The 15,096-nt window shown below is 49.5% G+C and overlaps 1 protein-coding gene across 6 annotated transcripts in view; it reads right to left on the minus strand.

Annotated features, from left to right (window-relative positions):
* Nucleotides 1-6,682, minus strand: part of ESYT3 (extended synaptotagmin 3) — a 52,054-nt gene extending 45,372 nt beyond the window's left edge. For all 6 annotated transcript variants that reach the window (XR_012519235.1, XM_003930970.4, XM_010341603.3 and 3 more), the window contains exon 1: nt 6,069-6,682. Coding sequence is in view for 5 of the 6 variants with exons in the window: in XM_003930970.4 (XP_003931019.1) it covers nt 6,069-6,395 (327 nt within the window). In the remaining variant the exon portion in view is untranslated. The remainder of the gene's footprint in view (nt 1-6,068) is intronic.
* Nucleotides 6,683-15,096: the final 8,414 nt, after the last annotated feature.

The raw sequence follows: 15,096 nt of genomic DNA on the forward strand, positions 1-15,096 counted from the left end.
ACTGGAGAGGGGGCTGCAACACAGGAGAACAGGGCCTGACCCTACTTGTGGCCCTTATCCTCATCCCCCATGTGACCTCTCAGTTACTCAGGCCACTGGCTGAGAAAAGGTTGCCTGGATACTCCTGTCCCAGAAAGATTCAGCCCCTTGTAAATGAAGCAGTAAGTAGTCTCATGTGAGCTCAGGTATCATACATTGTTGTCCCAGAATCTGCTCATCCCAAGATTCAATCGTGAGCTCAACTGACCTAACCCGTGAAAGACTGTGGGCCGAGTCCCCAAATCCCTACCACAGCCAAAAATACCATAGTGCTTCTTCCTCCAAGAAGGCTTCCTGGGCCACTTCCATACACTCCCTCCCCCATGCTGTCTTGGAGCCTCAGACTGCCACCTCAGAGAACTGATCACACTGCATCCGAAGAGGCTGCCCTGGCGGGTCTGAATCTCCATCTAGCTCATGAGTTCCTCAAGGGCAGGGCCATGTGTCACTCATGCCTATGGCTCGGCTGCCCCACCTGCAGCCCTGTGCCTGACACACTGCAAGCTCTCCATAAATGCTTGCTGAGTGAGTATAGGAATGAACACATGGATTCCTAGGATCCCTCTGTTGGGCTTGGAGGAAAGAGGGCCCACACTCTGTCACTCACATTGCCCAATCCTGGCCCAGGACGTAAGTCCATGAACCATCATTAACACATAGGGGCAGAAACCCAAAAGCATGACTACAATCGATCTGCTTCTTCCTTCTTGAGGACAGGCCTGATGCCAAGTCATTTGAATAACTTCACGGGGCTGCAGGGACCTCAAGGGTAAGAAGTCTCCCCAAGTCCAAGCAGCCCCCAGCCAGTCCTGAGGTGTAAACTCAGGTTCCGTGGCCCCGGCTGCAAGCATCAGGCTTTGGATCTAATCCGAGAGTGCCCAGGCTAGCTCAGAGCTGTCACTGAATTAACTTCCTCTAATTAACTGAAGTATCTCAGGACAGACTGTGAGAGCCTGGGCTCCAGCCACAGAAAGAATGTCAAGCTCTCAGCACTAGGTAAGCAGAGCACTCAGCCCGTGGCTGTCTGCCTGAATGGCTGGCAGGGAGGTTTGGAGCAGGCAATCCCAGGGACATTGCTCTGTGTCTTGGAATGCCCATCGCTTTGTGTGAATGGCTCACCTCTTCCCCAGGTGCTTGCTTCTGCCCCAAAGTGCACCTGGTTGGATGGGGACAGGCATGGAAGGTGGGGAGTGGTGCCCTGTGGGGTATGTGGCACCAGAGAAAAGCTGACTCAGGACTGGTTAATGATGGCAGACCCTACGGCTACAAAGATTGTATAGAACACCCCCTAAAATGTCATTATTTTCAGAGAAATCAGAGGCCCAGCGAGAAAAGGTGGCTTCTCAAGATCCCTCTGTGAATGACTCCAATGATCCCACCATTTCACATCACAACCATCTCACCAGCAGACACACAAGGGTTAACTGCCCCTCACAAAGCGGCAACCATGTAACTGATTGCTACCAGCTGAAAGGAGAGCCAGCCTGGCTAGAAACCACAGACAGACAAAATGCAAAGTTTTCCCACAGCTCTTTCTCCTCTGTACATGGCCTCAGGCTGTTTTCCTACTACCAGTTCTCATTCCCTTAACCCTGAGCAAGGTGAAGATTTCAAACTTCCCTCCTCACAGGGGCCCAGTCATGGCCAGGGCAAATCAATATCTGATAAGCAACCCAATCATTCCAGTTGAAACACTGATCAATGGCTGAATGAATAACTGGAAATTCACAAGTCAGTAAAGAGCTGATCCATGCACAAATCCAGGAGTGAAAGCTGCCGAGCTTCACGCAGGGGCCCCTATCAGGGGAGGTGGGCGGGGAGGCAAAGCAGCAGTCACCCTGAGCAGGGTCTTAGGAGCCCGAAGCATGAAGGATGGGCTCTGAAGATCAGAAGGCAGCTCTAGCACCAGCAGCACAGCTGGGACTCTGAGAACCCACAGGGGCAGGCTCCGGGGAGAGCTGGGGTGCAGGGGGTTCCAGAGAAATGCTCTGCGACTTCCTTCTGCTCGCTTCACTCCTTGACAGTCATCCAACTGCTGGAAAGCCCAGCTTGCCCCTGGGACACTGGGCAGTAATTTCATATTAGGAAACGGTAGATAGGAAGCCAGAGAAACTGAGGAACATAAAGGGACAGCCCCCACCATGTATTCGCTTGTGTCTGGCTCTGTGACTCCCACAACCAGGTGTGGAAACAGAGCTTTTGTGGTTTCAAAGGCCTACAACTAAATGAGTAATATCAAGGGTTCCGTGCTTGTCACTGTGCTATACACAGTCCCCACCCGACAAGGACAGCTGACCGAGGACGCTCTTAATCCCTTCAAAAATAGATATAAACACTGTGTCAAAGGAGCAGACTCGTGTAAACATGCAGCCTCTTGAACCCTCTGTTCAAGGTGAGCTGTTGGGGTCACCTGCTTTCTTCCCCATGCAATCAGGACACTTTCACAAGATGATCCACAGGCTCTTCCCTCCTGGCCTCTTCTAGTAAGGCAAATTCTACCTTTGAGCTGTATTTCCCATGGCCAGGGACCTGGAGGAGAAGCAGGACTGTCTGAAGTGTGACTAGAAATCAGACATCAGGGCCAAAATGACTCTCAAAGACCATCCAATACCACCTCCTTTTACAGGCTGGGAAACGAGTTCAGGCAAGGAAAGCCAATTCTATGATTACCTGAAGGCAGCAGCTTGGAGCAAAATGTTGAGAAGGAGTCTAAGACCAAGCAGGAAAGACGTGCGTGACTGAGGACCGGCTGGCGATGACTGCTGTGGATGGCAGGGGGAGGGCTGGCGTCCCTGCCTCAGCTCAGCCAGGCCTTGACCTCCACCCCTTCATAGGGAGTCAGTGCAAATTAGAAAAAGATGCCTCTTCCAGGCAGCATATAGCTTGACAAGCAGCAGGTGAGCGGATATCCATCCCTCCCCACTGGGGGCTCGAGTACCAGGCCAGCTTAATACACAAGGCACACCTGAGTGTAGTGTCCTTGAGGTAGGAGGCCCTTGAGCTATTCAACTTTTCTTCAGGCCCCCTCTATTGATTTGTCATCTGTTAACACAGAAATATTTCTTGATACCAAAGGAGGTCATAAGCCTTCCTTCTCTCTTTCATGCAGAGAAATCAGTTCTCAAGAGGGAAGGCATACTCAAAGGTCGGCAGGTGATGATAAAGTGATGCATTCATCCGTGCCCAAAATTCTGCACAAGGGGCCGTGCTGCCCCCACCACACCCAGAGCCCCATCTCTCTTTGCTTTCACAGTTTGTGTTCCTAAAGAGGCAAAGGAAAACTATTCAACCACGTAGACTCCAGGTTTTCTGTATCATCCCTGGGCGTGGAAACCTTCCCGAGGCCGGGGGAAGACCACACTTGCATCTAGTTTTATGCACTTCACAGGTGTTCATGCAGTTAACCAAGCTCCCCAGACCTGTTTCTCATCCTGGAATCCCAATCACGGTAATGGGCAACCAGCTCCCTAAACAGAAAGCGCCCTGGAAGACCCCTGGATCCCCCTGCACCCCAACTCTGGAGGCTACCACTCATCTAAAGTCCCGCTCCCACACATCTCCCACCCTCCTCCCTCACTACCACCATCCTGGCTCAAACCACTTCCCCAACTGGCCCGTCTCCTCCCGCCTTACTCGTCCCACCATGCTGTTTTCTGAAGGGCCTTTCAAAACCACCCAAGGCTCCTTGCAGCCTTCAGAACAGGGCCAGCCTCCATCAAGTCGGCCTCAACTTGACTCCGTCCATCAACCCGGACCACACTCTTCAGCCAGGCCCAGCACACAGCGCTCCCTCATGTAGCAGCGGAGTGACACCTCCAGTGTGTGCTCACCGCCTCCCTCGGCCAGAATGTCCTGTGCCGCACCAGCGGCTCAATCCAACAGGTTATCCAAGCCCAGACAAGCCAGCCAGGGGAGTCTGCAGAATGCAGGCTAAGGCTGCAATGTGGGAACAACATGGTATGGAAACCTGATAGGGTGTCCTTCACACCAGGCCTTCTACCTGTCTGGACTCTTCTCCGACTCCTGACTCCAATTCCCCTCTATAGCAATTACCTGTTATGCATCTGTCTGCCACCCCTCGAGACTGCCCTCTTGGTAGGAGAGAGAGCATCACCTTCCTCTGGGTGTCCCCATAGCCAGCTGGGTCAGGCTTAGGATATGGGTTGAGGGGAAAACCCAGGAGGTGCCTTGAGTTCAGGCTGAGCTCCCTGTTGGCTAGGTCCATGTTGCTCCTGGGGTCCATGTCCTCAACAGAGGCCAACTGTGTCTCTGGTATATGCAGGGAAGAGGCAGGGAGGGTGTCAATGCCCCTACAGGGTCTGACTTTTGAATCAGACATGCTGCCTTTACATAGAGCTAAGTGTCTACAGGCTTACCTAATACAGAAGGGGAGAAAAGAGGTGTTACTTAGTGAAGTCTCACAGGCCCACTTTCACGGGTTAAGGCCACCAAGGGGGACAAAATAGATCTAACAGGTGGCCTGAGCTGCCTACAGTGAGTAAGGGTGTGGACAGGTCGAGCCTGCTCTCTGGGTCCACACCTTTCAGAATCACAAGCCCCACGGAACCATCAGGATAACCAAGGTCTGTGGGAGCGAGGCCCCATGCACTACCCCTACGGCTACCATAGAAAACTGTGCACCCTTATCGGGAAAAGTTTTTGGCTCCTCATCCCCCATATATGTAAACTATTTACAAAGCTTTACCATCAATTCGTACATGAAATATTAAGTGTTATGAAGTGTATGCCCACTTTGAAGTACTAATTCTCAGTCCCTCAGAATGTGATTCTGTTTGCAGGTAGGGTTTTTAAAGAGGTAATTAAGTTAAAATGAGTTCATTAGGGTGAGCCTTAATCCAATATGACTGAAGTCCTTCTAAAAAGAGTAGAAACAGAAGGAAGACCCTGTGAAGACAGCCAGCTGCAAGCCAGCAGAGGCCACCGAAGAAACCGGCCCTGCCAACACCTTGATCTTGGACTTTGGGGCTCTAGAAAGGAAAGGAAAGAAGTGTCTGCTGCTTAAGCCACGCGGCCTGCGGTACTCCGTTATGGCCTAAATGGGCCTTATATTTTTTTTTTTCACACCCTACCTTGTAGACTACTGTCAGGAGGAACCTATGGCCCTGCTGGACTCTATAGGCCACCGGCTAGAGACAATGAGGGATCTGGCAGCCTCCCCCGTGGGCCTGAGAGTATCTGGAAGAAACCTGAGAAGGCAGAGACCCCAACACTGGAGGGACAGTAGGATTTGCCACAGGCCAACCCTTGGACGGAATACCCCTCTCGCCAGTGTTTCCCAAGCTCGCCCAATCATAACAATCACCTGGGGTACCTCTGCGCCACCCTGGGAGTTACGCGATGGGGCCAGGAACTTGGGTTTTGTTAGGTGAGCCAGGACCAGAAGCGTTTCAGGAACCGTAGTGCCACTCATGCCACCCCAGGAGATGGATCTGTCGGCGCAGTGTGCGTGCCCGGGCATCCCTATCCGGCAGAGGGAGGAAGGGAGGGACCGAGGCCTGGAACACGGCGCAGTGGGTCTACCGCCGCCCCCGCCACTCCACCTCCAGCCCCGCCGAGCCCTCCCCCTCCCGCGGTCCGGCCTCGAACGAAAGCAACTGGGTCCCGCTGTTTCTGTCACTGCTGTATTTGCCCATCTATGTTTTGCGTCCGGCGTTGGTTCTCTGAACCAACAGGCGGATGGAAGAAATGCCTTCTGGTTCCAACGCGAGTTACTCTGCGAAGTCCCAGACGCCCTTGTTTTCCTCCAGGGTGTGGCCCGCTCGTGACTCTTCTCTCAGGCTCTGGAGCCTTAAATTAAACCCAGGTTCCCCGCTCCCACCAAAGTCGGACCAGAGGGACGGCCACCACCCCAGGGTCTGTGCGCCGAGTGCCGTGGGGAACGCGGTGTGCGGGTCGCCGGGCTCCCGCCCTCCCTCGGGTTTACGCGCCCCAGCTCCCCGCTGACTGCAAGTTCCTCCCAACCTCGAAAGGCCTCTGCCCACCTCCGACCCCCGCCCGGCTCAGCTCACCCAGGCTGGCAGGTGCAGGCCCCGGAGCTCGCGGCTGATGAACTCGCGTTCATTGTCGAGGAATTCGAAGGCGGCGGCCAGACGCCCGAGCTTCCCACGGCGGTTCCTGCGCCACCACATCCACAGCAGGGTGCCGAGCAGCAACCAGGTTATGCTGAGCCCCAGGTAGCCGGCCAGGTAGACAGGTCCCAGGTAGAACAGCACGCGCACCACGAAAGTATAGAGCTGCGGCAGCAGCTGGCTGGACAGGCGCAGCTCGGGGCCCGGCGCGCGCTGGGCTCCCGGGGCACTGGGGGACTGGGGGGCGCAGGACTCCTCCGCTCGCATCTCGTCGCCGCCGTCTTGCCCTTCCCGAGAGCTTCACCCGAGCTTAGGTCCGCATTCCCCGACGCCCGGGCGCATCTGTCTCCCAAGCGCGAGGACCAGGCCGCGCCTCCTTGCTGCGCTCCGAGCTCAGCGTTCTCTGCGGCTAAGCGTTCTCGGCACACTGGAGAGCAGCGCCTGGAAACGCACGGAGCCGCGCTCGGCTCCAGTGAGCCCGCCGCTCCGGAAGTCTCCGCCCCAGGGGGGCGGGCCGCCGGCCTGGCTCGAGAGCCGCCAGCAGGTGAGCTCGATCTCCGACCCCAGCTTGCGGCGCAGGCGTCAGGCGGAGGTGCGCACTCGCCGGTCTGGGTGGACCAAGTGCAGCCCTAGGTGGTTGATGACTCACCGAGGCCTGTGTACAACTGGCTTATCATGGATAAACATCACCTAAAACCTGTTTCCTACACGCAGTCTATAATACACAGCACTACACAGTGCAGGCTGGACTCAGCCGGCATTCGAGGCCCTCCCTCGGCAGGCTCAGCCAGGCCTCCCCAGCCTCAGATCCTGCTTCTCCGCCCTCCAACTGGCCCCTAGAGCCTGCAACGCTGCCAGCTCCTCTGGCATCTGTAAAGCTTGGACCTAGCCCCCAGCCTCATCGAGCTGAGCTCAGGGTCCCTCCTGCCCGCCACAAAACCCTCTGCCCGGCTCTTCCCACCCTCTCTGCGAGGTGTCAGTTTGGATTGTCATTCCCGGCATCATCAGACCCGGAACTTCCCGGGGCCGGCCCGTCCTGGCCATCTGTGGGGCGCCCAACAAGGGCAAGTGACCGGTGAATAAAAGGAGAGATGAAGAGGAAGCCCCGAAGTGCGTGACAGTCGACGGCAAAGCCCATGGTTTCTAGCCCTTGAACGATCAGAGCAGGTGGAGCTCCGAAGCGCTTAAGTTCTGATAGTAAATCATCTTGTGGATAGCATATATTTCAGGCGACCACATGAAAGGACTCATATCAATTACTGGAATGTGATTTTGGAGTTGACAAATGTATAGGAATGATTTGGAATGACTCTCTATCCTTTCAACAGCTTTATCGAAAGGCTGGAGCCGATGGATGGCAATCATTAAGACAGCTGTATTCTCTTCTTTTTCTCCTTCTTTCTCTCTCTACCCCCACCCTCACTCTCTCTCATTCTCATTCTCTTTCGCACTTGTTCCCTCTCTTTTTCTCTGTCTGGTTTTATCCCTCTCTCTTGGATAAACTTAACGCAATGAATTTTTTCAACAATGAGTGTGTTTTTGATGGTCAGAATACCTGGACCCTTCTCTGTTGTTCTTGGCTTTCCAGGACTCAGCCAAAACAGAGGCTGAAAGTCCCCCAACTTAACTTCCTGTAACACAGGCAGCTCCTAGTGTAGCCTGGGAAATCAACAGAAGAAATGCTGCTTACTGGAGTTCCTTCTAGAGAGTTGCATGTACACAGTCCTATTAAAGGCTCTGTGAAGTCCTTCAAACAGCTATTAAATTCTATTTAACCCAGTGCTTCCCAGATTATTTGACCACAGAATTCTTTCCTGAAAATACTTCTCTGTTGGTTGACCCAGGTCTGCTGAAGCAAAAGAGAGTGTACGATAGTGATGCTGGGAATTCTGGAATCTGAGGCCGAATGTGGCTGCTCTCAGGATGGACGGACCAGGAAGCTCATTGGCAGAACTGCGCTCCTCATCCTTGTGTCCCTCCCTGCTGACCTGCCTGGCTGGCTGAAGTGCAGAACAGACTTTCTCCCAACATCCAGAGCTGCAGGACACAGGTCTCACCAATCCAGAGAGACGGCCTTGACCCTGTCCCAATTTCAAATCCCTTGAAGAGGATACAACTGAATCTATCATCCCTTTCATCCTTCACAGACAGCAGGTCCACACCTCAAACCCCATGTGAGTTAGTTTGGGAGAGGGTGTGGAAGGTAGTGAGTTTGTGGGGGGATTACTAGAGAAAAGAAGGTTGGTTGTTTGTGAACTGGATGGAAACCCACTGCCACAGATGCCCAGCCTGAGACCTGCGGGACATTGCCACCCCCAGCTGCATCGCCTTTCTGTTCCTTGAACACGTCAAGCTCATTTATGCCTCAAGGCTTTTGTGCTTGCTGTTCTCTCTACCTGGAATGTTCCTCTTCTACAACTTCTCCAAAGTATGTTAGGATGGTGGGATTATTACTACATTTCCCCCTTTTTAAATGTATTTTTAAATTTTTATTTATTTGCTTTTTGAGATGGAACCTCACTCTGTTGCCCAGTCTAGAGTGCAGCGACGCAATCTCAGCTCACTGTAACCTCTGCCTTCAGGGTTCAAGTGATTCTCCTGCCTTAGCCTCCCAAGTAGCTGGGATTACTGGCACCTGCCACCATACCCAGAAAATTTTTGTATTTTTAGTAGAGACGGGGTTTCTCCATGTTGGCCAGGCTGGTCTTGAACTCCTGACCTCAAAGTGATCCACCTGCCTCAGCCACCCAAAGTGTTGAGATTATAGGTGTGAGCAACCATGCCTGCCCCCCCCTTTAAAAACCTTATTTATAATGTCAGTAAAATACTCATAAATTAAATATATGAGAACATTGAGAATATGACATTGAAAGCTCTCTAATCTACCTGAGATGGAATCTGTGCCTAGAATATTGGAGCCTTTATTTCCCTTGATCTGGACATCTAGTTACTACAGCCAGCAAAATAATATTTGTTGAGTGGTTTAATCACAGCCAAACCTGGGGAGAATGATGCCTTTGCCTGAACACATTTGAATGTGCATCCTATTACATACTAGCTGTTTGAAGCTCAAATAAATATTCATTGGTCACTACTGTGGATTGAACTGTGTCTATGTTGAAACCCTTGGTACCTGTGGGTGTAATCTTATTTGAAGTAGAGTCTCTGGGCCAGGCACAATGGCTCACACTTGTAATCCCAGCACTTTGGGAGGCCGAGGCAGGTGAATCACCTGAGGTTGGGAGTTCAAGACCAGCTTGACCAACAAGGAGAAACCCCATTTCTACTAAGAATACAAAAAATCAGCTGGGCATGGTGGTGGGTGCCTGTAATCCCAACTACTCAGGAGGCTGAAGCAGGAGACTCGCTTGAACCCAGGAGGCGGAGGTTGCAGTGAGCTGAGATCAAGCCACTGCACTCCAGCCTGGGCAACAAGAGCAAAACTCCGTTTCAAAAAGAAAAAAAGAAAGAAGAAAGAGTCTCTGCAGATGTAACCAAGTTAAGATGAGATCATATTCAATTAGGCTGGACCCTAAATTCAATGACTGGTGTCCTTATAAGAAAAGAGAGATTCGGAGACGGGGACACAGAGGAGACACAGGAAGGAAAGGCCATGTGAAGACACACATAGAAACCAGAGGGGTACAGCTACAGGGCAAGGAACGTCAAGCATTGCTGGCACCCACCAGGAGCCAGGAAGAAGCAAGGAAGGATTCTTCCCTAGAACATGGAAGAGAGCTCAGCCCTACTGGCCTCCAGAACTGTGAGAGTAAAATCCTCTTGTTTTAAGCCATCCAGTTTGTGGCACTTCATTACTGCAGCCCTAGGAAATGAATACAGCCTTCTACTGAGTGCCAGGCACCGTTCCAGGCATACGAGATTCAGGGTAAACAGAACAGACAGGCTCGTGGCTCTCATACAGCTGACGTTCTAGTGTAGGAAGACAGACACCAACATTTAAATAAAGAGCAAGAAAACAGCAGGTCAGGAAAGGTGCTCTGCAGAGAGTGCAGTGAGTAGGCTGAGAGAGAGTGACTGGCGTGGGGAGAAGGGCTGTTTTAGCCAGATTGATTTGGAAAATTAGGTTGAGACCTAAATTTAAAAGATGGCCAAAGTGTACATACAACTTTACTATTCTTCTTCTTCTTCTTTGAGACCGAATTTCACTCTCGTCAGCCAGGCTGCAGCCACAATTTTGGCTCACTGCAACCTCCGCCTCCTGGGTTCAAGCGATTCTCCTGCCTTGCCTCCCCAGTAGCTGGGATTACAGGTGTGTGCCACCATGCAAAGCTAATTTTTTTCTATTTTTAGTAGAGACGGGGTTTCTCCATCTTGGCCAGGCTAGTTTCAAACTCCTGATCTCAGGTGGTCTGCCTGCCTTGGCCTCCCAAAGTACTGGGGTTATAGGCAGAAGCTACAGTGCCCAGCCTAATTATATTATTTTTTTTAATTTAGTATCTCACAAATCATCTCCCCTTTGGAACAGAAAGATATATGTCCTCTGCTATGTAAGTGTCATTAGTTTTTTGTTTGTGTTTTATAGGAGTGGAGTCTCACTCTTCCCCAGGCTGGAGTGCAGTGGTGTGATCTTGGCTCACTACAACCTCCGCCTCCCAGGTTCAAGCTATTCTCTTGCCTCAGCTTCCCAAGTAGCTGGGATTACAGGCATGCACCACCACGCCCAGCTAATTTTTTTGTATTTTTAGTAGAACGAGGCTTCACCATGTTGGTCAGGCTGGTCTCGAACTCCTGACCTAGAATGATCCACCTGCTTCAGCCTCCCAAAGTGCTGAGATTACAGGTATGAGCCTCCATGCCCACGGGTGTCATTAGTTTTATTTATTTATTTATTTTTCCATACAGAGCTAGAGAAATTTTCTGTGTCCCCTCTGTTAGACTGGGTATTCTTTGAGAGAAGCCGCTGTATCTCATATATCTTTCTGTCTCAGTGCCTAGGTTCGAGCCTGACCTACAGGAAGAGGCTAGGGAGCATGGGGTAAAATCAGAATCTCTTGCATTTGTTTGGGTTTAAATTGAGACTCAAGTACTTACTGACTCTGGAACTAGAGAATGTGTTGTTCCGTTTCCTTATCTGTGAAATGCAGATCATAATATTTAAACCATAGGGTGGTCATGAGGACTGAGTCAGATGCAATGTGTGTAAGGCTGTATATCCAGATGGGGACGTTGTCAGAGAAGAACTGGGGTTTTGTTTGTCTTGTTTGACTTTTTACAACAAGAATGTATTTGTGTTTTACCTGTATAATTTCTTTTTTTTTTTTTTTTTTGAGATGGAGTCTTGCTCTGCAGCCCGGGCTGGAGTCCAGTGGCGCAATCTCAGCTCGCTGCAACCTCCGCCTCCCAGGTTCTGGTTCAAGCAATTCTCCAGCCTCGTCTCTACTAAAAAAACTTTTTTATTCTTGCAAAATACATATAACGTTTACTATTCTAACCATTTTAAGGGTACAGCTCAGTGGTAATAAGTACACGCGGATGGTTGTGTAACCATCATCACCATCTCCAGAACTCTTGGCCTTGCAAAACCAAAACTTTATACCCATTGAACAATAACTCCCCTCCACACCCTCCAATACCCACAACCACCATTTCGTTTTCTGTCGCTCTGACTTTGACTACTCTAAATACCTCATATAAGTGGAATCTTACATTCTATAATTCCGTATGTTTATGTGGAATTATAATTACAAACATAATTCCATATGTTTGTCTTTTTTTGTGACTGTTTTTTTTTTTAAACATGAATGTCTTTAAGGTTCATCCATGTTGTGGCATGTGTCAGAATTTCCTTCCTTTCCAAAGCTAATCCTTCACTGTGGGTATTTACCACGTTGTGTCTTTCCAATCGTCTGTCCATCGTCGCTTGGGCTGCTTCCACATTGTAACAACTGTGAGTAATGCTGCTGTGAACTGGGTGTACAAATATCTCTTCTTCAACCTTGCTTTCAGTTCTTTTGGGTAATACTCAGAAGAGGAATTGCTAGATCAATGGTAATTCTATTTTTAATATTTGAAGGCCTGCCATTCTGCTTTCCACAGCAGCTGAGCCATTTCATATTTCCATCAACAGTGCACAAAGGTTCCAGTTTCCCCACATCCTTGCCAACACTTGTTAGTTTTGTTGTTGTTGTTTTTAATAGTAGCCATTCTAATGGATGTGAGGTGGCATCTCATGGTTTTTGATTTGCATTCTCTGATGATTAGTGATGCTGAGCATCTTTTTGTGTACTTTTTGGCCATTTGTACAGCATCTCATTTTTTAAAACTCAAAAACAATGATTTTCTGTATGACTGTGGGCAAATCCCACTCCCACTCTAGACTTTGGCAAGCTGTTGGATCAAATGAAGGATTTAACCAGAGTGTTTCTGAGGCCTTATCCTGCAAAAGGCAACCAATTCTCTGAGTGTATCTGAATAATTTTCTGGTTTGCCAAGCTTAGCCCCTATCAGAGTGCCTGGAGTGCAGCAGGTGCTCAGTGTTCATGAAGAAACACACACGTGAATGAACACGAGAATGTTTTGAGCCACAAACAGGACAGTCCTTCTCACCTTGCCTGATGAACAGGTGGACAGAAAGCTGCAGCCCCTTAGGCTGCTCACCCTATCATCTTTTTGGGCTGTGCCTGGAACCAATGTGACAGCCAGTGAAACTGACCACATTTGGAGCACAGTTTGGGGCCCTGCGGGTGAGAGCAGATGCAGAGACTGCATGTAAGAAGCCAATTATTTTACACTCTTAGGAAAACTTGGTGGAGGTGGGTGTGTGGAGGAGCAGCAGGAAGACATCGGGAGTCAGAGAATAGCGATGTCTCTGCAATGTCCTACATGATCTGACCCCTGCCTACCGCCCAAGATCACCTCTTGAGGGATCCAGCCTGCGCCGGGGTCTCCAGCCCCACCACACTTCTCACACACCTCACACCCTAAGTGTGAAGCAGGTGGCCTGCTTGGTGTTCACTGTTCTGGGAGAAGGTGGAGTTGCTGTCTTCTTGGACAGTCAGGCTCTGATTGCTTCTCTTTCTCTAACATGGTGTGGGATGGAGGCCAGGACGACAACCACTATGTTGAAACCTCAGCCAGGCCTCTCTTAGAATCTGCGACCTCATATCCCTCCACATACCTGCCCTTGCTGCTTGCAGACAGGTGTGCATAGTTCCAGGACTTCTTTTTTCTTTCTTCCTTTTTTTTTTTTTTTTTTTTTTTTTTTTAGATGGATTCTTGCTCTGTCACCAGGCTAGAGTGCAATGGTGCAATCTCAGCTCACTGCAAACTCTGCCTCCCAGGTTCAAGTGATTCTCTTGCCTCAGCCGCCCAAATAGCTGGGACTACAGGCGCACACCACCATGCCCAGATAATGTTTCTTTCTTTTTTTTTTTTTTTTGAGACGGAGTTTCGTTCTTGTTACCCAGGCTGGAGTGCAATGGCGCGATCTCGGCTCACCGCAACCTCCGCCTCCTGGGTTCAGGCAATTCTCCTGCCTCAGCCTCCTGAGTAGCTGGGATAACAGGCACGCGCCACCATGCCCAGCTAATTTTTTTGCACCTTTAGTAGAGACGGGGTTTCACCATGTTGACCAGGATGGTCTCGATCTCTTGACCTCGTGATCCACCCGCCTCGGCCTCCCAAAGTGCTGGGATTACAGGCTTGAGCCACCGTGCCCGGCCAATTTTTCTAATTTTAGTAGAGACAGGTTTCACCACGTTGGCCAGGATGATCTCGATCTCTTGACCTTGTGATTTGCCTGCCTCGGCCTCCCAAAGTGCTGGGATTACAAGTGTGAGCCATCACACCCGGCCCAGGTTCCAGGACTTTTAGACAGGGCCTGGAAGCTGTAGTTTGGGATATCCTTCCCACACTCCCTCATCCCTTCCCACAGTGTTATTCCTACGCTGCCCCTTCTTCTCAGCTCTGCTTCACTCCTGCAATTCTTTTTGTTGGTTTTTTTTTTAAGAGATGGTCTCACTCTGTCACCCAGGCTGGAGTGCTAAGTGGTGTGAACATATCTCGACCTCTTGGGCTCAAGTGATCCTCCAGCCTCAGCCTCCTGAGTAGCTGGGACTATGGACACACACCACCACTAACTTTTATATTTTTGTAGACAGAGTCTGGCTATGTTGTCCAGGCTGGTCATGACCTTCTGGCCTCAAGCAATTCTCCCTCCTTGGCCTCCCAAAGTGCTAAGATTAGAGGCGTGAACCACAGTGCCAGGCCTAATTTTGTTAACATCTATGATTACTCAGACATTTTGTGTATTCTTATGTTAGGTTTAGGTTCAATATGTTAGAGTTTCCTTATTTGTTCTGTTTAAAAATATTCTATTTTCCTTTGTGAGTTTCTCTTTGATTTATTAATTATTTAGAAGTCTCTTCTCTAATTTTTAAATAGGTGGAGATTTTCTAGTTTATTTGTTATTAACTATTTAATTTTTTGTGGTTAGAAAACGTATATTGAATGACTTAAAGCCTCAGAAATGTGGTGAGTCTTGTTTTATGGCACGGTAAAGAGTCTATGTTGGTTCCATGAGTACTTGAAAATAAGGTATATTCTGTAGTTGTTCTATAAATGTCACTTACATCAAGAGGATTGATAATATTGCTTAGAACTTCTATATCCTTGCTAGTTTTTTGTCTAGCTATCATCTAAATTACTGAGAGCAGCATTAAACTTTCCAAATGTGCTTGTTGTTATTTCATCTTCAGATTCTGTCAAATGTTGTTTCATGTATTTTGAAGCTCTGCTGTTAGGCACATACACATTTTATAATTATGTCTTCCTAATAGATTCACCATTTTATTACTATAAAATATCCCTGTTTATCTTTGATTGTTCTTCTTGTCTTGAGGTCTATTTTGCCTGATATGAATATAGGCACCTCAGCTTTTTCATGCCTACTGTATGTATGATATGTTTCTTTTCATCCTTTTACTTTCAACCTGTGTTCTTACGTTTA

The sequence above is a fragment of the Saimiri boliviensis genome, chromosome 9 (genome assembly GCF_048565385.1).
Source record: "Saimiri boliviensis isolate mSaiBol1 chromosome 9, mSaiBol1.pri, whole genome shotgun sequence".
NCBI classification, from domain to species: domain Eukaryota; kingdom Metazoa; phylum Chordata; class Mammalia; order Primates; family Cebidae; genus Saimiri; species Saimiri boliviensis.